At 43.6% G+C, this 25,096-nt stretch overlaps 1 protein-coding gene across 2 annotated transcripts in view; it reads left to right on the forward strand.

Annotated features, from left to right (window-relative positions):
• CARD11 (caspase recruitment domain family member 11) overlaps positions 1 to 25,096 on the forward strand; it is a 1,247,701-nt gene that overhangs the window by 649,974 nt on the left and 572,631 nt on the right. For both annotated transcript variants that reach the window (XM_069647590.1, XM_069647589.1), the window contains exons 8-10: positions 848 to 973; positions 1,599 to 1,793; positions 22,442 to 22,621. In XM_069647590.1, coding sequence (XP_069503691.1) covers positions 848 to 973; positions 1,599 to 1,793; positions 22,442 to 22,621 — 501 coding nt within the window. The remainder of the gene's footprint in view (positions 1 to 847; positions 974 to 1,598; positions 1,794 to 22,441; positions 22,622 to 25,096) is intronic.

The following is a 25,096-nucleotide window of genomic DNA, read 5'->3' on the forward strand; positions in this document are numbered from 1 at the left end:
TATTCTGCAAGAGAAAGGTTTTATATCAATAGCCATTGAGGTTGGTAAATAAAGGAAAAGAACATTAGTCATCTTCAGAGGGAGGCCTCAATTCAAATTAACGAGAAGCGCTAGCGCATCTCCTCAATTGCTCCAAACAGAAACGTAGAATCTGGCCCATTGGCTTTGTTGTTTGCCTCTCAGTGGTATGTGGGGCCAAACAGTGGTACAGTAGGTGTAAGTGTTTGATATAATGTGACAGAGTGAATACAAATGTACAAAAATGTATGGGAAGTGTATAGTAAGTACAGATTTGTACTGTAAACATTTGGGAAAAACATCTTTTTAAAGGATTTTCATTTTTCCCAATGTAACGTAGCCTTAGCTTACTTTGAAGTAAGCTTACACTATTCCAGACCTCGAACAAAGCGAGTAACAGGTACATGTTTTGTAAATTAGGAGTAACTTCAAAATCTTTTCCAACAGATGCACAGTTGCTCAGGATTTCTTTGTGAATCCTGTCTGTAGATTATTTTGAACTAACCCCTTTATGTTCCCAACAACCTCAAACTCAAATGTAACTCAGGTTATCTGGACAGGCGTGGCGCTTGCAAAAAAAGAGTGTTATTTGTTGACCGAAACAGTAGCAAGCCAAATGATTTTCAGGATCCCTCTGATGGGTTTGCTATAGCTGCATTTCTGTGCTGGAACAGTGATGTTTGCACATATCTTAAAATATTTCAAGTAGACACTTATCTTGCAGTGAGAGCTAGTTTGTTGCCTTTGAGGTGTCTCTGAAGTGCTACAAGAAAGAAGTATTCAATGAACATTGATGTTCCGTTGATCGTTTATGGACTTTTTTTTTTAGTACTTGGAGGAGAAGGAAGATCTGGAGCTGAAATGCTCAACCCTGGCGAAAGACTGCGAGATGTACAAGCACCGCATGTCCACCGTCATGATCCAGTTGGAAGAAGTTGAAAAAGAGCGTGATCAGGTATCCCATAACATATGCTGACCCCTGCAAAATGTTCAATCAGCCTTCATTTGTCTTATGTAGTCCAGTTTTGGCTGTTGGACACATGAATAAGAACCATGATTATTAAATGAGCGACCAGCACTCTCGCTCACTTGCCATATGGTAATTACCATAACTTCTCCTTTCGTCCTTAGTAACTAATTTGTAAAACATATGTGTACTCATCATTACACCATGCTAAAAACCTTTTGGTATTAATTGATTATTTAAAAGTTCCTTGAAGCTGAAGCTGAAGCAAAGATGCAGAGGTATGGCCACTCTTTGGTCTCAGTCCCAATATATCCACTCAAAATGCAATCACATGTAGTCAGTAAACTTGCTTTGCTTGGGGCTCTCGGGGACCGGATTTGGTTCCTACCATGTTCAACCAATTAGTACAGTTCATCATCTACATATGTTATGTTAATACTTTTTTATACTGTGCGAGTCATAAAACCCGGTTTTTCATGTGACCTTTTCATGTTCTGTTAGCAGATAGTTGTCTAGTATTCTTCCATCTTCCCCAAACCCCCTTGTATTTCCTTCTGATACATTAAGTATGTGAGTATCGTAATGGTTCTTGTATATCTTACTCCTGCTGCAGGCTTTCCGCTCCCGTGATGAGGCTCAGACGCAGTACTCACAGTGCCTGATAGACAAAGACAAGTACAGGAAGCAAATTCGGGAACTGGAGGAAAGGAACGATGAGCTGAGGATAGAGATGGTCAGGAAGGAGGCTCGGATCGTCAACCTTGACTGCAAACTACGACGCATGTCTAAGGACAACTGTCTCGATCAGGTAGGAGTTCAGTGTGATGGGCAGGGAGAAATAATTGCTTGTCCCTGCTTTATGTAACATTGGTGAGGAGACGTTTGGAAGGCCAGAAGAGGGCTTGCTTATTGAAATTGTCAGGCATCAGGCAAGTGAAGAGCAAAATTAGACTATCAACCCCCAAAGTAAGGCAGCAGCAAAGACATAATTCAGGGAAATAATTAGTAGGTTGTAGAGTTCTCCCATTTCTTTCATGCAATTATTTTTTTCAAAAAGCTTTTGCAAACATATAATGACTTAAAGTGGCTTAAATAACAGGAAAAACATGACCACGTTATTATCATTATAGATACTTCATTAAATCATCATTCAGCCTCATTTTGCATGGAAAACGCACAGAGAAAAGTATTCTCTGTTTTTCTTTCCATCGGTCCTATTCGCAAATCAGACTGTGTGTCACAGAAAGCCTGCAAGAAGCATTAGAACCCGAGGTTTCACGTGTGGTTTCCCATATCACGTGCTGATGAGTCAAAAACCTATCAGACGGGGATAGGCAATGCTGGATTAAACCCTGTGGAGGCCCATAGGGAGTCGAAATTACGGGGCCCCGTCGTAAAATATCTCCTAATACGCTTTTCATTTTACCAACCAAGGTTTTGATGATGTCTTGCTTAAAACAAGTGTATTAGATTTCTGTAGCCCTGGGCAGGCTGAGTTGAAAGCATGTCTGGCTGGCGGTGTTCCCTTACCTCTTTGATACAACGCAGGCATGGGGGTAGTAGCAATAACGGGGCACCCCTGACCACCAATGGGTGCTTTCACCTTACCATACCTACCCTCCAGCACGAGAAACAGCCTCATCGATGAATAGCGAATTCATACCTTGATGCTGTCTACACCATATTTTTTGCATGTCTCACTGCCACCATTCCTCTCCCACCTATGTACTGACACATGGCTCGCCCTCATCGATATAAACAATGTCATTTTGTAAAGGCACTATTGCCATACGTGCAACAGCTACTTGGAAACGTGTCTCGTATGAAAAATAAAACTTATCATGTTTATGGCACCCCACAAACTGAATAGTCTCTTGACAATTGGTTTTATCATTACCTACCTTAAGCAAGTCGAGTGACTCCAACACGGAGAGGACAGAGAGGACCAGAAAACAGGTTCCCTTTTGATGCTGCCGACTCTGGCCCGTGTGGGGCCTCTGATGACTACTAGTCCTGCTCCTGTCTGCTGTGCGCATCAGCCAAGGTGTGTCTTCGACTCACTGATTCTGCACTTGGGCCCTGGCTGGCACGCATGGGTACGCACATTTAAAAAAAATTTGCATGCAAGTCTGCAGGAGGGTGTAGCCACATGGATGTGGTGGAAGACCAATATGAAATGAAAGAAAGAAAAATAAGAGTGCTAACACGGCACGGCACAGCACAGCACAGCAAGGCCTATGCCTTGATGCTGCTGGTGACAGCTGGCCTGCTCAGCTGAGAAATGCAAAAATAAAAGTGCCAGTGTCCTACCCCGGCAAACATGGGTACAAATTCAGCACTGGTGGGGCCCCTAAAAGGAGTGGGGCCCATAGGACGGTGCCTACTTGGCCTATTTGGTAATCCAGCACTGGGGATCTGTGACTTATTTTTCATGGGACAGCTCCTAGCTGGGCACTGATTTAAATCTCATCTGGGAGTCACACTCTTTTCGAGGGGGCCCTACTCTACCCTAGTGTTGGTTTGTCAAAGCAAGCTCCCTCTGACTGAAGTTGAAAGGTTGTAATAGATGAAATTTTGACCACCATTTTGTGGGTTTTGCACTGCTCATTAATTTGTCCTTATGCTGATCAATTTGCATACCGTTTCGTGAGCCAGTTGTGTTTAATGCCATGAGCTGACCATGGGCACTGGCTAGGTTCACAACAAACAATGGTAAATGAAAATATGCTCATCAATGTACATTTGTTTCTAAATGAAAGCCGGTTAGATAACTACTTATGACCAATCTAGAATGACAATCTTGTTTGGCAATAAGATGAACAATACTTGACATTATGAGCAATAATGCTATCTACTCAGGGTTTAAGGACACCAAAGTGAGTAATCAAATTCCTTCGTTGGACCCTTCAATCGTGCCTTCATCTACACCACACCTGCTTTGGATTGAATATCCTTCTCCTTCTTTGATTGGCATATTGATCTTTTTCATGATGCTCTTGCCTCTGACACCTTGTGCAGCCAGCATGTGCTTTCCATCCATTCAAAGCTGGATATATCAGCCTCATTTAGATTGAGGTTGATGTGGACACATGCGCACGGCAGAGAGGTAGGATTCTTTCCAACTTTGTCAGCTTTTTAATGCTTGCTAGAGAGATCAGACTTGTTTAATTGACAACCACCATGTTTTTTCATTGCAGCTGTGAGGAACCTGAGGGCGTCCTCACTTCTTTTCCCCCTGGATCCTCCTCTCGGGTGGCCATGGAAAGGCCATTGCTTTTGGATCCTGACCCTGGAGGTGGATATGCGAGGGAGGATCACCTTGGTGGAGGGTACTTGGGGAGTGGGAAGAGGACTTCCTTAGGTGAGACATAGTATCTCCCATTCCCTATTCAGAATGAACCATCTATCCCTTAAGCCTTTGTAGGCTTCTGTCAGCCCCTTCCCTTTTCTTCCCTCCAAAATGTTCCCCAGAAACACCACCTGAACACTGGATGAGGAAAAGACCAATTAGGAAGTGTTGCAGATCTTTTGGGCTATATTTAGTATCTCATGGGGCCTCATTACGGCTTCGGCGGTAGCCATGCCCTTATTGCCACCAAAACTGGGGCCGGGTTCCCTGAATGGGGAATTACCAGGCCATTCCAAGTTTGGAGAGCCCGGTAATTCCCTCTACAGGGAACCCGGGCCCGGACGTTCCCCATTCCCATTTGCGCCCCCATAGGGCTCAATGGGAATGGGTGCAGGGAGCTAACAATGGGCCGATTACGACCGGCCCGTTGTTAGCTCTCTGGTCCCCTCCCGGGACCCAGTAAGGACGTCTGGTAAAACCAGACGTCCACATCGGGTCCCGTGAGTGGACCTCATAATGAGGCGGAATGGGTTTAAAGGGTCCGCATCCATTAGCGGCACCCGTTAACCCATTTCGCCAATTTTACAATGAGGTGTATGGTATTTTGTGGTATTTTAATATTGAGGTATTTTGTTAGCTCTTGGTAATATATGGTGGTAAACTTATTGGGGAATTTTTTAGTGGTGAGACTAACTTCAGAACACTGCCTAATAATTATTTTACCAGGGTGACTAACATTACATGTAATGTTATGTTACTTGGCATTTATATAGCGTCGTATATATCATTGGTATGACCTAAAAGCGCTAGTAGGTTGAACGCCCTCAGGAACCGTATTTCAAGTCAGTAGAGAGATAGTGTCATATGGTGCATGGGTGCACCGGATATGTGTGCAACTGGTGTAGTTGTTGGATAAAAGCTGCTTTCTAGTGATAGGTGTGGTGGTGAAGATATCTATTGGATGCGTGCAGTCTGGTGGGCGGACACTCAGACTGGGTTCTGGATGCGTTAGGCTTGTGGAACGCCTATGTGAACAACTAGGCTGGAATGTGCTCAGATAGCTGCATTTTATTAGGGTGATAGGTGTTAATGGGGTTGTATTCATAAGTGAACAGCTAGGCCGAATTATCAGGAGTATAGCTGTGTTCTACTTGAATGATGGTGTGTAGTAGAGATTAAGCGTAGTGGTGTGATATGGTGGTTATCTGTAGAAGCACCTGAGAAAAGGCATGTGGACAGGACAGTGGGGACATACATAGCGACATACGGATATATAGCGACAGGTCGATACAGGTATATATGGGGATACAGATATGTACAAGGATACAGATATATAGCGTATATAGGGGTACAGATATATGGCAACAATTCCATACACTCTGTCCAATTCCATCCATTCTGTCAATTTCCATCCTCTCTGTCCAGTTCCATCCACTCTGTCCAGTTCCATATACTCTGTCCAGTTCCATCAACTCTGTCCAACTCCATCCACTCTGTCCAGTTCCATCCACTCTGTCCAGTTCCATATACTCTGTCCAGTTGCATCAACTCTGTCCAATTCCATCCACTCTGTCCAGTTCCATCCACTCTGTCTAGTTCCATCTATTCCATCCAGTTTATGTACTCTGTCCAGTCTTGTCAAAATCATCGGATTCTATTCACTCCATCCATTAGGTCACTCAATCCACTCCATCCATTCTGTTCGTTTCATCCAGTTCCATCCAGTACCACCTATATCCATCCAATCGTCCAGTTCGATCCATGTCATCTAGTTCCATTCAAGTCATCTAATTTGATCCACTCTGTCCACTCCATCCACTTCATTTCATCTGCTCCAATCCGTTTCATCTGTTTCATCTACTTTCTCTGTTTCATCCACTCTATCCGTTTCACCCACTCCATTCGTTTCATCCACTCCATCCATTTGATCCACTTCATCCATTTCATCCGCTCCATCCGTAAACAAGTACTTGATTTAGTGCACTCTGAATAACTCATGTCCCCCTGTGCTATCTTATCTACAATACCACTCTTGTATGCCCTTGTGGCCTGCATCCGAGAATACATTAACCAGGCAAATGAAATACAAAACATTCATTCAGCCTCTCAGAGTAAAACAATTTACTGTGACTAACTTTACTTTGATATTTTCTTACTGCACATTTTGCATCTCTATGCATGCCAACCCAATGAGACTCAGTGCAGGATAAATGATACACTGAGACTACATCACCATTTCCAATCGTTATTCTTTATCAGAAACTAAAAATATGCAAGTTACACAAAATGGCATGTGCATCCACATTGTAATTCAAACATAAGCGAAGTCTTTTCTGCAATAGATTTCAAATGACTCTGTTTGCGATAATGTCTAGAGTTCTGCCTGTCATTGGTCTTATACAGCTTCTGACACTCTTGGCTTTTATTGCAGCAAAACGTGGAGAAATATGAACACAGTTTTACATGCACGTTAAACATTTTATTATGCAGCGCCTAAAAATTAAATTACTTATTTAACCCTACTCTGTCTGGAGAATCCTTCCCCAGCTTTTCTGCTTGTCACGCTCAGGGTCAACCATAGATAAGTGTACTTGAAACTGCAACTCTTCTAAGGACTGCCAACCCAGGAGAGAGACAGGCAGCTCAGGAACGAGCTCTCTCCCTGCCAGTCCTTCTGCTACCTTTGCCAGTGAGTGAGTGAATGCACCAGCCCTTTCTGCCTCAAGTATTTTTCTAAAACTCATGTGTCATTCAAAGAACCTCCCCTTGACAAATCAGCAAATTAAAATAGCACATGATTTCCTTTGTGCCTTTGACCGAGATTCAAACTGCAGCGCTGAAGAGAAAATGTTACAATCATCAAATGATAAACTGTTGTGCAGGGTGAAATTCCGATTGGCTGGCATGTGCTTTTTGCGTTATAATACTGACATCTATTAGCCACAGCTTGATGCTCTCCCATGAGTCTCACACCCTTGGTCCTAGTTAAAATTGAGATCTTTGCTAAAATGTGGTTGATGAAATGTGAAGCTACCCTTGTTGAAATTCCGTATAGGGAAAAGTATTTCCCTAGACATCCTACAGAAGGCACATGAGTCAGGTACTAAGAGGAGGACAAGACTACATAGAGTTATTCACACTTCCTTTATTAATTCAGACCTCCCCAAACACCACTTGGTACTGAGACGAAGAAGAGGACTATGGAGGTATACAGGTGGGACAGCCAGGCACGTCCAGCTAATAGGTTCCATCATAGTCAGGCAATTGGACTTAATGGCCCTCGCCTGAGGTCAATTAACCATTCTAATGGATATAAAAATCCTTGCGGCACAGCACAGAAGGGAACGGGCTGGAGAGAAGGAAGCTGGAGGCACCAGACCCGGGAGCTGAGTCATGCAGGAGAGAGACGCTGAGGCCGAGGCCAGCCGGGAGAGAGTCTGGAAGTCCTGCTACCTTCCTTTCCAGGTACGCACAGCAGGAGCTCTGGTACACCAGTGGTCCCCAGCCATCACAGGAAACCAGGAGAGCGAGTGGTGCTCTCTGCGGCTGCCGTGAAGAAGTAGAAGCTCATGGAAGCCGGAGAGCCGACCGACGAGTCAAAGAAACAGAAGGGAGCTGCTGTGTTCAACCTGTCAGTGGAAACAAGGGAAACACTCATACCAGGGCTCTCCAGGAAATAAACAAGTACTTTTGAACACTGAATGAACTGAAAGTTATTGTAAGCAATTTTGAATGCCGAAACAAGCACTTTGAAAACTGAACAAACTAAACAACATTATATATTGAATGCCGGCCAGAGCAAAAGCAAGTTTTAAGCACTTGTGAATGGAGTAAGAGAAATGTGGTGCCTGTGGCAGATACCACAGAATGTATTGTTTGAGACACAAGTATTGGCAAAGCCAAGAGAATGCCAGGAATGGTATGTGATTAGAAACCAAGTATTGGGCATAGCTAAAAGAGTTCAAGGAAATAGAGGCTATGAGATGACCTGTATTGCAAGAACAAGAGGAATGCAGAAAAGGGTAGCAAAATGCATGGTGGCCAAATAAACCAAGATACTGTGTTAAGAAGAGTGTGACACTGATCAAAGAACCAAGCTTCACTGTCAAAGGAAGACAGTGGCCAATTGTTGATCGAAAGCAGTCAAGAAGGGGTATCGGTTGTGTGATCTGGAATGGGTGGACTGTGTGGTCCGACAACTGCACCTAGACCGAGTGGCCAACTCTATGAAAAAGACAACAAACGCATCCATAAAAAAGGTTGTGTTTTGCAACAGCCGCTTATGTGGTAAGTTAAGAAACAGAACTATCTATGTGAACCAATGAAAGGTACTGATGTCAAATGAGCTGAGAAGGGTCCCAAGGAATTGTGTTGTTTAGTAAAGCTGGAAGATTATGAACTTTTGAGGGGAAGGAACCCCCTTTTTGTTTTGTTGAAAGCTGGAAGATTTGAACTCTTGGGAAAGGGAACCCTTGTGTTTTATGAACTACTTTGAACTTGGGCAAAGGGAAGCTGAGCAAGAGCTGTAAGAAGCTCAGAACGTTTTCACCAACAATATTCATTTTGATGCTGACATCCCTTCACATTGTATACAATTAATTGTGAGGGCAAGTGTAGGTTTTGGACACAGGCAGACAGTTGATTTGGAATTCCTGACACAGACTATCCTTAGAATCCTTTAGGTAGGGAAATCCCACCTATGCATAGGGCAAGTTAGGCATTACTCCATCCTGCCTTTTAAGTTAATAAAAATATTGAGAACCAATCTTGAACCTGTTGTCTGTGTCTACTTCATGATTCCTTCACACAGCCTGCTTGCTGAACTTTATCATCTGTGTGCATAGCAAAGATCCATTCCTATAATCCACATGGAGAGTAAAGGAGCACAGGGCCCTAGGATCCACCTGGATTGCATGCCTGAAACCTCTCCATGCAGATAATCAGGAGTATCTTCATTAAATGTCACTGACAGCAGATGAAAATCGAAAGTCTTGCCATCTATTCTCTGACCGTAAGAATTTAAGACCCTAAGTGGGGCACCTACAAGCAGTTGTTTGAATGATTTCAGGTTAAGCTGATACTCGGATCAGTAACAAAAGAGTGTCCTAAAGAGTGTCGGGAGTTTGATTTTTCAGAGCACCATTTAAATGGAATTCCTGTCACTTTGACAGCACCACCGAATTCCATCTTTGGAGATGAAGTGGAGGATTTAACAACAGCTTGCACCTGTAGGGGATTCCTCCACTGTGCCACCAAACATTCATCTGATTACTGAGGCGGAATTAATGCTTGCCATAAATTTGCAAAAATACCAATGGAGTTGTGTAAACTCCAAAAATGGAGATTAACACTTTATTCCCGTCACTCCTAATCCTGAAGTAAATCCGTTGATCGAGTGGCTGTAAAGAAAAACAAGATTGTTGCCAATTACAATGCAATTAGCTACAAACTCTTTATGAGGACCAGAGTATTCTGGTATTCTGTATTCTGTAACCACATTAGCTGGTTGGTGTAGTTCTACCAAGAATATATGGTCTTTGCCCAAGATAATGATCATGTCCAGTCACTTGTCTTTGCACTAGTGTACCCCAATACACTTTTTGAAGGAATGCTACATCTAAATAAACACTAGCAACACTAGAATCCAGTGCTTTCCTTCTCAACCCGCTTTCTCACCTACATGTGATAATTGATACTAGTGGGCTCTCAAACAGGGTTTAGGAATTAGCAATATAGACCCATTCTTCAGTGATTAGAGACATATTTAAGGTGTGTGGAGCCCGAGACCCAGTCCTGCAAGTGGAAGACCAAGAACCCATCATGCACAAATACCTTTTCCTTCTGAAATTGTGCCCACTGAAATTGTCTGCATACAGTCTTCACCAGCAGATTGTTGTGGAGTGAACACTGAGAGTCAAATTCATGAGCCTACCACCAAATTAACGTGAAGACAACATTGTGCAATGGAAGGCTTTGCACAAAATGATACCTATCTGTATAATGCAAACATACCGTTGCCATTCAGAATGTTGTGTGCAGAGTACCACCTATCAGAATACCAAAGACAACAACTGCCAATTAGAATAGTGGAAAGAAATTACACCGAATGAAAACATTGTGCAATAAACAAAGATCATCACAATACTGTTCATCAGCATAGCGGGTACAGAATGTGGTATGGAAGAGAATTCTATGTATGGAACACTGTGCATATAATAGTGCACATCACTTCTACTAGAATACTGCAATGTACTTCTACTAGGCACCTCAGCTAAAAACATCAAAAAATGTCAAACGGTGCAGAACAATGCCCTCAGAGCAGCCACTGGAATCTATAAAATAGACCCACATCTCGGCCACCAGAAAATCCGTCCACTGGCTACCTGTCAAGGAGCGGATCCTCTTCAAATCACTGCCACTCAACCACAAATGTCGCTACGACACAGCATCTCGCTACCCTGCGCAGAGATTTTTTGGCCCCCCTTCAAACAGACCAACCAGATCCAGCCATACTAATCGACTATCTATTCCAAAAAGCATCAGGACCATAGCAGGTGGCGCTAGCTTCCCAGTCCTCGCAGCCACCAACTGGAACCTGTTACCCGCGATCAAAGGCATTGAGTCCCACCCGGGCTTCCAAAAAGCAATAAAAACCATGCTGTTTGTGTAAACCCCACTCTGACCTGGTACTGGACACAAGCATTTCTCACTTGTCAGGGATCACCTTGCTAACTGTATAACCTATGTAATAGACACGCTCTCTCTGTAACTTTCACTGTCGATTGCATATTGCACTGTAACTAAGTCATTTTCTTGAAACAGCGCCCCTGATGCCTCAGGGCTGCGTGGCGCTTTACAAATGCAAAAATTAAAATAAAATAATACTCTGAACAGACCAGTGACCATAAGAACCTAGAGAAGAAATCACTGTCTAATTTAATACTCCACACAAAACACTGCCCTTCATGATACTGATCACAGAATACTTCCCAGCAGCTGACACAACAGAATGGTATGGAACAAAACAGTGTGTGTGTGGGACACAATGTGTGAAATAGTGAACATCAAAATACTGTGAACAGTCTTTTGACCATCAGAACGCTTCGAATGATGGCTACGAAATATGATCTTCACCAGTGAGAGAGAAGAGACCTATGTGGTAATGGTGACCTTACAATCTAGGCCCAAGGACACCTGGAACCTGTTACGAGTATATCTAGCGCAGGCTGCACAAGCATGGGGGGGGGGGGAATTTTCCAGGAGACACCCAGGGATGAGGATTACGGGAAATGTAGAAATGGAGCTGCGTACCCCTTAATTATGATGTAAGCTCGACCCAATGGGCTCATGTGCATTTCAAATCAGTAATACTCTTATGATGGCTGTCTGTTTATCTCAAAATATATATATATATATGTATATATATATATATATATTAAAACAGTGAACGAATCACTATCCACTTTAATACTAAATACACAACATTGTCCGTCACAATACTCTGTTCTGGATATTGTAAAGCAGTATACAGTTCATGAAATACTGCGAATCACAATAGCGTGTATAGAATACTGAACATATGAATTCTCTGGACAGTATTAAAACTCACCATTTTCAGTCGCAATACTGTGCACATAACTGTCATAACAGAATTATGCAGTGTCGTTCACAATATTGTACTTTTCAGGTTATTGGGCATAAACCACTTACCATCTGAAAGGTGGTGACGAGAATACTTCCATCAGAATGTTGTGTGGAGTTTATGCCAATTCAAGCCTCATTTTTTGATGTTCCCGGTCCAGCTGGTAGGATTGAGTAGTTACTTAAAGGAACCCTGGAGAGATCCTTATCTGTCAAAAAGGAAAGATGAAATATTCCATGGATGAATGGTGAGTCACCACCTGTATGCTCTACACCTTGTGTTTGAGATTTGAGTGTATGTTGTTTGGATGGACGTACAGTGTCCCAGCCAGGCAAAAAGGTTCAGGTTGAGAAAAATCTATTAGCACGTATCATAATGTGAACAGAGTGAGTTTGGCATGGCAGAAGGTGCATGTATTGTTTCTAGTTAGGGTTGACACACATTTGATACCCACATACAGCAACACAGCAACCCAGAACGAGCAACAAATGTATTAATGTTGAAGTTGCAGAGGTTATAGATAGGGCAGTGCAATATAGGACCCGTGTTTCTAAGTAATATAAAAAGTTATGTTTTTAGTTAGATGTTAGATGAGAGCCGAAATAGTTGGAAGATGGAGTTAGAAAGGTACTCTGGTAGGAGTGAGGTCGCCGTGTCACATGGCAGAAGTGTCACCATATTGGAAGTTTAGGCCTAAGACACAATGAACAGGATAGAACGTAGGCCTCAATGTGGAGCTGCAACTCTGTTTAGCTCAGGTCAGAAACAAACCACTTTTCCATTCCCCAAGGGAGAAGGCGAGGTCAGAGGCACCCATGGTTTGTTTGTTTGTTTGTATGTTTATTTATTTATAGAGCATGCCGGGCCGTCGGGCATCTGGGTGCTTGAAAGGTTTGGTTGCAGATACATAAGTAGGATAACAATACAGTGTACGGCAATATACATGGACAGTTTACAGGCATATGTGAAAGCTAAAGATAAGTAAAGATATACATATATACAGTAGAGGTAGAAGTTGGGACAAAGTAAAAACTATACATATATACAGTGCAGGTTGAGGTCGTCAGTGGTCATTTGCATGCAGCCATTGTTTAACATTAGTCTTGAAGGCAGGGAGGGAGGGTAATGCTCTTAATGAGTCTGGTATAGAGTTCCAGAGATGAGCTACCAAGACTGGGAAGCTCGAACCTCCTCTTTTTTTTAGTTTAAAGTTAAGGATTCTGATACTTGTTTACCTGTGCCGTTCTGATAGGTTGTTCTGCTATATATTTGGTGAATCTCTCCGACGGGTCAGTGGGTGCCTTGTTATCAAGGCATTTGAATGTCAAGTTTAATGTTTTGTACTTAATTCTATCTTTGATGGCTAACCAGTTGATAGAACGTCTTTCTTCAGAGATGTGCTGACCTTTAGGGATACCTAGGGCAGTTCTCATGGCATTATTTTGGAGGGTTTGACGTTTGTTGGTGTTATGATTACTGGTACCTAGGTAGAGTGTGTGTTGCAGTAATTCAATTTGGACAGTTGTCTGTGGTCAGAAATGGTTTACATTCATATAACAGTTTGCATGTGTAGCTGGTTGCAGAAGCTGTGGCATTACCTTGCCTATTGAGATTGAGTGCTGAAACTAAGTAAAAACCTAAGGTTTTTACTTCCTTATTGACTTTTATCTTGATACCGTCAATGATGATGGAATTGTAGTGGAGAGGGAGTTTACTCAGTCTATTGGTGGATCCTATGATGAGGAGTTCAGTCTTTTCGTCATTAAGACATAGACCGTGTGTCGCCATCCATGTTTGTATGATTTGATAGATTTTATTGATGAGTCCTACATCTTTGTCGTATTCTCCCTGAATAGGGATGAGGATCTGGGTGTCGTCAGCATAATTGGTATATGAGACACCCAGTTTATCAAGTATGTCGAAAAGGGGCTTTGTAAATATATTATACAAAGTGGGGGAGACGCAGGATCCGTGCAGTACTCCACATGTGATGGGTACAGGGTCAGCTAATGAGGAAGGTGAGAAGACTCTAATGGTTCTGTTGTCTAAGAAAGAGTTAATCCAAGTGGAGGCCTCTTTGGAGAAGTTAGCTGCAGATTTAGGTTGGTTGCATAAGACTTTGTGGTCAACCAAGTCAAATGCGGCGGATAGGTCTAAGACTAGGAGAATGGACAGTTCTCCTTAGTTTTAATTGTATTCAGCTGCAGGGTCTGAATGTGGTAGGAATGGAATTTTAGTTGAAAGAAGAGCAGGAGGGGATGTGCCCTTTGAAGGGAACATTCAGGAGACTAGGGCATGAGGTTTTGAGATGCCAATGCCACGGGTGAAGATTTAGAGCACTACTGCCCCCACCCAAAAGCGGTTATCACATTTGAATTACAATCACACGTACAGCCAAACACCAATAAATCCCTGAACCCAGGACCAACAGCAGTGCCTTGGTCACGTCATTACTGGGCACTTGGGGTCTGAAGGAGATAAGGGGGAGCCGTGTCTGGCACGTTACGTGATTTGGGATAGGAGGAACAGAGGTGATGGCAATGAATTTAGTACAAGGTCAGGGGTGCAGCTTGAATGTGCCACGGCATCTGCTATAATGAGAAGGCCCATTGTCTTATCAAAGCAGAGTTGGCCTCACCAGTTTACTTTGAACGCATCTGGAATGGAGGGGTGCACAACATGTGATGGTCTCAATTTATTAGTGTGTCAATAAGTGTAAATGACCAATCCCATACCTGGAGTTGCTAGTGACGATGTAGTGGGACACGTGTCTAGGGGAATGGGTTTAGATAAGGTGTGGGCAATCGGTCCAGGAACTATAGGGGATAGTAGCACGTTCTATAGGTGGTAGCAAACAAGGGTTGTGGGATAACACTGTAGCCTATATATTCAGATTTCTCAGTTTTCTGCTATATAACCTGTAACTTCTTAAGATGTGAAAAGCTCAGTGTCAGTTCGGTTCTACTGCACCATCTGAGAACTTTTTGCATGTAATACACCTTGCTTTCCCTTGCAAAGAGGTGCAGTGATTATTTGGCCTTTGGATTATTTTTACCATTCGGTTGTTGGGTTACTGTTTTCTTTACAATGTCTCACATCTCATTGGGCTTGGTCTCTAGTCATACCATTCTGCTACTGCCAAACTCCCTGCTCTGAATCAGGGGCCCACACATGTTGATGTTTACAGGCTCTGAGTTCTTGTGAGTACCTACCCCAGAGCATAGCCTCAGGCTATCACAGACACCCTGGTGTTCAGAGGATGGTCCAAGAAATAAGACTTTGCCAGAAGTGAGTTTATCAACAGGTTTCTGCTCAACAATTCACATCTAATCTCAGTAATGTTGCATCTTCACTCCCCTCACATGTGCCAGTCATCTGCAAACATTATCCTTTTAGTTATGACTTTCATGAGTGCTAACTAAAGGCTAAAGGAGCCATTCACTTGCTGGGGTCAAATAAAAAATCAAGACTGACAACTACAGAAATTGAGAGGGAAAATTAACATACATTTCCAACGACAAAGCAATCATGAATGAAAAATAGAGAGCTTAACAAATGTATTTATTTACTTCTTTTTTTTTTATCAAGGCGCTGTTGCAGAATATGTTACATTTTGGACAGTTATATGTTCGATGCATTGGCAGTGTGCTCTAGGTGAAGAGCCATGCTTTCAGCAATTTGTGGAAGGACCAGTATGATTGTTCCACTCTCAAGGAGCGGGGCAGTGTATTCCAGAGTTTCACAGAAGTGAGTGGGAAGCTAAAGCCACCAGCTTTGTCCAGGACGGAATTTGGGTGGGATGAGTCGGTTGGCATAGGTTTTTCTGGTGGGCCCTGTTGACTGTGCTTTATTGAATTTCTGAACAAGATAGGGGCGGGGCAGTGTTGGAGAATCACTTAGGTGTGATTGACAGAGTTTTGAAAGAAATGTGTTCCTGTATAGGGAGCCAGAGAGCTTTCCTTCTAGCAGTGGAGATGTGTTCCCATTTGGGAATGTTCAAGGCCAATCTGAGAGCATTTTTCCAGATCACTTGCAACTTGTGGATATTCTGCTTCGTAGTGCCAGCGAATGGAGATTTATAGTAGTCTAGTCTTGAGCCTATGATGGCTCGGGCAATGGTGAGGCCTACAATGGTTAGTGAACGTGCAGGCATTGATACGTTTAATGGACTCTTATTGTTCTGTCTTTCAGCAAGGAGGTGATTCAGCTGGAGAGAAGGAGATGGCGTTGGCTTGGAGTGTGACAGAGAGAGAAGCTTTTAAGTAGACTCCCACAGTCTTCCCTGATTGGGAGACTGGAATGGAGCTACCATCAATGGTGAAGAATGTTTATTGATGATTGAGGTTTTCCAGTACCATGGGCAGGCCAATTATCAGGATTTCCTTTTTTTCATCAAGACAAAGACAGTGCCTGTCTACCATGCTTGGATGGTTTGGTATATGGTGTTTAGCTTTGCAGAATCTTTCAGCTAGTTACCAGATAGAGGAAGAATTATCTGGGTATCATCGGCTTAGTTGTTGTAGGAGATGCTGATTGACTCTAGAAGGTGAAAGTGGTTTTGTGAATATACTGTACAGTGTTGAGGAGATGCAAGAGCCTTGGGGAACGTCACAGGAGATGGGCGCTGGATGAGCGCTTGCATTTTCCACAAGGACTCTTATTTTTCTGTCTTTCAGCAAGGAGGCGATTCAGCTGGCTGCTTCTAGCGAGAAGTTAGCCGCTGGAGTGAGGTGTCAGCAGAGTATTTTATGGTTGACTAAGTCGAACGCTGCTGAAAGATCAAGGAGAAGCAGGAGGACTGGCTTGCCAGTATCCTTGTTCTTATCTAGCTGGTTCTTCAAGTCAAGCAGGGCTGATTCTGTACCATGTCCAGAGTGGAACCCAGATTGCCGACTACCCAGGATGTGGTTGGACTCAAGGTATTGCTGGATTTGAATGTAGGCTGCAGTATCTAGGATCTTCAAGAGGAAGGGGGGTGTTGTAGTTGGTCGGTAGTTTGTGAGGGTAGTGGGGTCCAATGATGGTTTCTTTAGCAATGGAAGTACCCAGTCTTCCTTGAGGCTGATGGGTCTCGTCATGAGTAGAAGGAGGAGTTTATGAATGTCGAAATGAAGGGAATTAAGGCGTCAGTGCATTCCTTGATAATTGTAGCTGGCCAACCATCTCCTTTACATCTTGAGGGTTTCAGGTGTTCAATATAGAGCTTACCTCCACTTCGGTGAAAGTGTTGAAACAGAAAGAGAGGAAGTCTTGCTGTGTTGTTAAGGTTGGGATTGTGTGTGGGGGTAGTCTGTTGTTTCTGATGTTATTTGCTTCTATTGGATTTTATCATGAAGCATGGCAGTTTTATCAAGGAGGGCCTTTTGGATTTTAGTGGACCAAGTCTCATCTTTGGGAACATCTGAATAAGGGGAAGATGGGGAAATCAAGTTCTCTGATTAGGGTAAAGATTTCTCCAGTGTTAGATTTAGCTTTGGCAATTCTCGTGTTGTAGGTGGACGATTTTGATTGTGGGATGGCTAGGGTGTAGGTCTTTGCAGCAGCAGTGAATATGGGCTTTGGGGCTGAGAGGGTTCTTCTCCATTTAGCCTCTGCCTCACTTTTCTTAGTTTGAAGAGTTAAGAGGTCAGGCATGAACCACAAACGTGAGTGATTGCTTTGGTTTTGCAAGGCGCAAGGGGTACCATGGTGTCAACTGCCTTCTGGATCGTGTTAGAGTATAAAATGGCAAGCCTGTCTGGGTTAGAGTAGGGTAGGTCCACTGGTTCCACCAGTTGGAGTGTGTTGAGCAGGGGCACGATGCAATCTTTGGTGAGATTACGCAAGCTGTGTGCGATGGTAGGAGGCATTTGAGTGGCAGAACGCAAAGGTGTGCTTTTGTGTGAAACTGAGAACAAGGTGATTTGTTGGTCTGAACAGGGTAAGGAAAGGTTGGAAAGGACGGATACCTGGCAGTTTAGGTCTGCTAGGCAGTCAAGGGTGCAACCTTTTAGGTGGGTGGGTGCTGTGATACATTGTACAAAGCCTATTGTGTTGAGGGCACTAGCTACAGAGGCTGTGTTGGTGTCCTCTGGATCATTGAGGCCTAGGTTAAGGTCACCAAGGAGGATTGTTTTGGAGGTAGGCTTAATGTTGGTACTGAGCAGGTGTAGGATGTTCTCAAATGCATGAAGGGGCCCAGGAGGCCGAAAAATGGCATGCATGTAATGGTGGTGGTGTGGGATATGGGTAGTTTGATGGAGAGCCGTTCACAATTTTGCAACTAAGTAGTGGAGGGTGTCTCTTGCAATCAGGGCAACCCCTTGGCCTCTGGTGTCAGGTCTATCACTGTGAACAATGGTATAGTTTTGGGGAATGGCAATGGACAGAATAGGGTCTGAAGTGGAAGGCCGACAGGTTTCTGAAATAACTAACTTTTATGGTTATTAGCTGTGATGAGGTTGTTTATGTCCAGGGGGTGGGCTTGAATGGTTCTAGGATTAATAAGCATGCAGTTCAAAGACTGGGTTGGTGAGTTGGTTGCACTGGCAGTAGTGGTGCTGTTGAGGCAAAGGCTAGTAGTGTCACTGGTGGGGCACAGCTGAGAAGGGGCCCGGAGAGCATGTGGCTTCGAGGTTGCTGCTCTGCTGTGTTGATCACAGGTGGAGCAATATGGTGCTGGCGCTGGGCAGGTGATCGGCCATTAGGAGCTTTGTGGCAAGATGGAGCAGTGCTACAGGCAGGTAAGCCTGCCAGTTCGGTTTTCTGGCTACAAGAGACATGTGAAGAAGGCACATTGGGTATTGTACCCTTGGCAAAGGCCAACTTTTACAGTGGTGAGTCAGGAAAAAAGGGGGCATGGGGCTACTTTGTTAAGGTTAATTTTTCCTTCATGAATTTTCCTGGTGGTATTATGAGTATTATGAGTGAAGATGCAACATTACTGAGATTAGATGTGAATTGTTGAGCAGAAACCTGTTGATAAACTCACTTCTGGCAAAGAGTATAAGTGTGGCATAGTGGGGCTAATGAGCCTCTTCTGGGTGGCAGTGGAGAAGGGGCTGTAGCCACAGGGCCTCACTGTGCACAGTGATGATTTAATGCAGGCATTAGTGAGGTGCATCACAGTTAGCCAGTTGCACTCAAGTGGGGGGTGAGAGACAGACTTCTGGAGGTCATGCTGGAGGAGTGCTGGTTTGCCACATGTAGCATGGATGCAGGGTGGGTGGCTTCACTGTAAAGGGGTGAGTGCCAGATCTTGCTCGGGCAGTGTAGGCCTTGCCTGTATCAGTGGAACAAAGGGGGTGACTGGCGCACATGCAGTCTGTGAGCTGCAAATTCCTGTTACAGGTAGGCAAAGAAAAGTAAGAGGTGTAGGACAGGTATGAGCCCCAAAATCTGAGCACTTAAAGGCTCTTATTGAACGGGCCAAAAGATGTGCTAAAGGCACATTGAGTCGCCAGATTTTGGGGTTGCCAGGTTATGCCTGGGCTAAGTTATGGATGGTGTTAGTAGAGTGTGCGGGTGAAGCTAATGGAAGGAAGGTGGTTGTCTGGTAGCTAGGTCGTGGCTAGGGGTGTAGCAGGGCAAGAAAGGGGTAGCAATATAAATAGGGCTTTATGGGAGCATGTACCTTACAATTCCATGGACAGGAGGGCCCTTTGTGCCTGGGCAAGCCCTGACAGGGTTAGCCGGCCTTGGAAGTGGGCCTTCGACGGGGGGCGGCTTCACCTGCCGGCTCCCCTCGATAGGCTGCATATGGTCAGGAGTTGGCCTATCAGCGGATCCGGAAGGCGGAACCGGGGCAATGCAGAGCCCATTCTCTGTTGATGGCATCAAGTCTGCCATCTTTGAATGGAGTTGATGTTCTGGTTCTCATAGTGAGGACACAGAAAGGCCATCCTTGTGTGCTGCTTCAGATGCCTTCTGCACCCTCTGAACGGTGCTGGACAGAACACCACAGCATGGTGTGGAATGCACAGTGTGTGCCACTGGAGTCGCTGAAGTGGGTAGCGCAGGTGCCCAAACAGGGTTAGTCAGCCTTGGAAGTGAGCCTACAAGGGGTGCAGGCCTCGCCTGAATTGAGCAAATCAAATAAAGAACTCAAGAGAGACAACTAAATAGTAGAATTAAGTAAAGAAATCAAGTGTGGCATCACATAAATAAGAGGGCCAAAAGCAGATCTTTCAAATGCCAGTTAGGAAATACTGATGTTTAATAAAATGTCAAGTGAGGCAAGTAAAGAAAGCTAAAGGATCAATTAAAGAAAGGAACAAGGAAGAAGGACAACTAAAGAATTTGTGAGGGGCAAGTGAAGATACAATAGAACGATTTTTTGGATTCTAATTGTTCAATTATGCTGATGACCAGGAGATCACCTTTCATGTTGACTGACTGAAAAATGCAGTTTGCATTTCTCCATTTGCATGCCCAACATAGATTGAGCAAAATTGCTTGAAAGGCAAGCCATTGAAAATGCGTGCTTCATGGTGGGCCAGGTTTAACCCAAAGTTATGTTCTCAATCTGGTCCAGAGACTTTGGAAAACATCCAAAAAGGTCATCTGTCAAGCAGCAGCTTTGAGGTATGCTTAATGGTGTAAAATGGTTGCTGCACCTGAGAGTAACTTTACGGATGTTCACATTGTTTGATTATCCTAAACAGCCCAGCTAAACACAATTTTGAAACTATTGATTGTCAAGTATGTCAGTGCCCTCTGCATTGGCTACCACGTTAGTTTTTGAACACAATGCAGAGCGCCCAGACCTTTCAGTACATTTCGCCCAGTTTAAAGCATGAAGCATACTGTTGAACCAGACCTGAATCACTCTATGGGATTTTTGATAAATGCTCGGGAAATGGTTCATATAATCTGCCTAGAACGATTTTTTTGACAATACAAACAAATGAGAACTGTTTGAAGAGCCAATTTGGTAAAGACCCCACATTTGGAAAGAAATCTCTACAGGACTGAAACAAAAGACAGATCATTTGAAATGTCCCATAACAATGTGGTTTCATCAAAATATATCACTATGTGGTAATTTACTTTGTGATGAATAACCTTTTTACATTTATTTATTTATATTTTATATATAACAAAACAGTAACAAGTTAAGTGAATATGTACAAGGGAATACGATACATCAAATACATATATTACACATTCATCAACATGGTTTTTTCTTTTAATGGCAGTCGTTCCCCACTTACCCCTAGGGCCCACTCTTAACCTCCACCCCTACCCCTTTCCCATTCCTCTGCACCCCTTACTACCTATATATCCTTTTCAAATGTACCCCCACAAAGTACTAGTAAGACAGTATCTTGGAGCTATAATAAGGCCTGATGAGCTAAATAGTAAGGAAAGTGTCATTGTGGCGCACTAAAAAAACAGAACAGTACAGCAAATAACTGTTCCATCCACAGTAAACGATCCACAACACAGTTTTAGCACCTCAAGGCAACTCCTTGTTGTATGCATCCCTTAAAAAACGTATATTACATGACAATTCCAAATAAATCAATAGGACAATTACAGACACATGAAGCTAACTACTTCTAAAGGAGCACATTAACAAAACAAGTGGGAGGGTTAGCATCATTGGGAGAGCGCCCATGCAAGGGCAGGTATGGGTTGCAAATAAAGAGCATGTGATAAGTAACCAATAGAGATGCAAGCTAGAAAACTAGAAATTGCCATAGGAGACGAACACAAAATAAAGGGAAAAAGAAAGACAGAGAACAACAATTAGAGGAATGATCCAACTCAGGAAAGAATCAAAAGCGGTATAAGGTTGGGAGAAATTAAGAGATATGTTGAGGGTGTTGGACGATTGGAAAAGAGATAAGCATGTGGGGAGGCAGGGATGGTTGGTTGGCACACAACATATGTAGGGGAAAGTGATAAAGGGTGATGAGGGCTACACTATGGGAGAAATACTTTGAGTAGGAAAATATAGTGCAATGGTATCAAAAGGAACATTAAAATCGGCATGTGTGATGAAAAGGAAAATGCTGAAGCAAGAGGGGTCTCCATTGTGAGAATAAATCAGAAAATGTAAGGGAAGGAGAGATCTCATATGCAGGTGACAAATGATGTCCCTTCAAGAAAGTTTGGAGGAGATGGAATGTTAGTCACGCTGTCATTCCAGGCACGTTTTAAACCTTGGCCTACTCCACTGATGCCACCATGGCGTAATTTTAGGGGAGACAGGTGTGTTTGCCCCCCCCCAACTTTCATGGCACATCATTTGTCCCCGTTCATTTAGCTGGGGCACTTTTTCTTTAGATATCATGTTCACCCCCAACAATTTCTGAAAAGTTACTCCACTGGACGCCACCAACTTTCACAATGCATCAATGCATCCCTACAGATGTAAACACGTTAAAATAAAGAGATGAGCAGGGGATTCCCTGCGAGGGTAAAGTTATCCGCCATAATATTGTGCCTTCTTTTAGTTCTTTCTTTCTCTCCCTACATTCAGAGTTTACCCAGGAATCTGATCATCCCCTTCAGCCTTCAGACCACGGGAAGAACAAGCCCCAAAATCAATGGGCAAGAGGCGGAATACTCCTCCACCTCAGAGGAGTCACCAGAGGACAATGAATTCTTCCTCACAGATCAAACAAAAAGGCAACGAAGAATGAACCTGAAAGGACACCAGGTGAGGGAATGATATATTGATCTAAGGTTCTCCTGAAAATATCTTGAAGAGTCAAGCAATGTCAGTGCTCCTGAGGGCGTTTGTAAGGGGCGTTGGTATGTGTAGAATCTGATGACTTCAGAGGGTTATAAAGCTTGGTAAATAGGTCCATATGGCCATTTACAACTGACACTCCCCCAATCCTCAACCCTCCGCCAGCTCTCCACTTCAATAAGTGTCTCTGGTTTGTGTGGTAGATCCAAAGCCACATGTTTTCTTTTTTTTCAAATGCAATACAAAATGGCTGCCTGCCTGTGAGCAGTTAATTACAAACCAGGTGAGCTGACAGTCTCCAGATAAACTAGTCACCCTGAGGGCTCTCCAAATTTAGCATTGTAAGAAATCGTAACACCATAGGAGAAGTATTTTACTTGCTATTTCTCTCGTAGGTCACTGGACTTTCCTGGTCCATCAACATTTCACGCAAGCATTACATACTTCAAGTCACTAAGAAAAGTCAAAACACACATAAATGGTATGTGTCTGAAGTAAACGTATTGGTTTCAGAAACCATGTGTCCACTTGTTATTCGAGATCCATCGACATTTCAGAGTATCACGGTTATTAATGCACATTGAAAAGAGAACAACTCATCTATGCTCTTGATGCTCCAAGTTCATTGAGCTGAAACATCTGTCTCTCCATGACAAGATCTGAAGAGCCTTGCAAGTCTCACTACCCATAAACCATGGGCCTCATCACGGCCTTGGTATCCCGGAAGTAAATGCGCCGAGATACCACCAATGCATATCACGCTACCGCAACTCGGTCCAGCGCTATTGGCGCATTTACTTCCGGGATACCAAGGCTGTAACTCCCCTTTTTTTGCAGAGTCCATAGAACTCTTTTGGGTAGTAAAGGCGCTATTACCACCAGCAGTATTAGTGCTGTGTTAATAGTGCCGCATATGGGCAGAAAGGGAAGATTTTTACCTCCAGCAAAAGGCAATGTCAGATGATGTCTCAAACAATCAGGGGTCTCGCTTATTGCTTGCCTTTCCAGACCCCCGATGTGCTGGACAATGGTAACATCGCCATTTCCCCTCTGAGCGCTCCTCTTCTTCAGCCTCTAAACTTCCATGGCCTCTCTCCTCCTCAGCCCCTGCTTCCCCTCCCACCGCCACCACACCATTTGTTCCGCCACTCCCAGACTTAAATTGTCCCATGGCGCTCCCAGTCCACCTCATGGACGAAAGAGACTACTTTTTTCCGATGACAAGCATTTTCGTTTGTAGTTATTTAAACTTCAAATGGCCACGGTGCAATTTCACAACTTTTAAAAAAGTTATAGCATGCCAGCGTACCAATAGCTAAAACCCTCTCGGTGGTAGATTGCAATTTCCATTTGAGAATGGCACGTGTTAAGGCGCTGGGTTCATTTTGCCCTGGAACTCGGGCCTCGGGCGATAACCAACCCTGGAGGTTATTGAATAATTCATCTTCTCCATTGTCAGTCTCTGCTAGCTGTTTATGGTGGATTTTAGGTTTCCATGTGTGCAGGATACAACTGAGCATGACTTCATAATTCCACAATGATGGAGGTGGCAGAGGTGACATCACATGACAATTGACAGAAATCCAAAGACATCACAGGATGTGGCATCACATGTTTGTGTTTTTTGTTTTTTACCAGACAGGTGACCAGAAATTCTAAGTTTTAAAAAAAAATGTTTTTACTGAAAAGTCAAGGTTGCAGCATGTCAGTAAAAACTAATGGAAAACAGCACAAAAGCACATATACTGAAACCAGCACAAACGGATGCCATGATTACTTTTAATAGAATAGCAATCACTTTGATTAAATAGCAGGAATTGTAAAGCGGCCCACCAATGTTTGAGAGATAGGTATTTTTACCCCTAGCTCAACCTAATTGATCCTCATGGCTTTGAAAACCCTGGGCAATCGAATCAATCAGATGTTCCTAATGGGGGAGTTCCTTGCTTGAGGCTATCCAATAACACGTCAGGTGTTCGTGGTTGTAGGGACCATCTCTACATTTGCTGCCTTTTTCCTACACATGGATCTTGGCTGTGGAGATGTGAAGGCTTTGAGGGAGATCGCAGTCAGGATACTTCTTGACAGACCGTCCCGGATGCGAGATCCAAAGCAGGAGGAAAAAGCACCAGGCAAAACAGAATGTCCTTTTCAGAGGAGCCCTACGGACCGAGGTCATAAGGCTGCACCAATACAGTTCCAGCGAAATGTCACAACACGACCAATATATGCTAACAAAGAGAGTTTAGATGCAACTTCTTCCCAAGACTGGTTCATTTATATAGCAAGGAAAATACTAAGCATGGAGCGGAAGCGTGCAAGCCATGATGGCTGAAATGGCAACATATCAGGCAGCTTTCACTACAAAGCCCCCACGGCAAAACCATGAGGTGGCCCATCCTCCCTTCCATTGCAAAGACCAGTCTTCATGAAGACCGTGAC

The sequence above is a fragment of the Ambystoma mexicanum genome, chromosome 2q (assembly GCF_040938575.1).
Source record: "Ambystoma mexicanum isolate Mex_15411 chromosome 2q, UKY_AmexF1_1, whole genome shotgun sequence".
NCBI classification, from domain to species: domain Eukaryota; kingdom Metazoa; phylum Chordata; class Amphibia; order Caudata; family Ambystomatidae; genus Ambystoma; species Ambystoma mexicanum.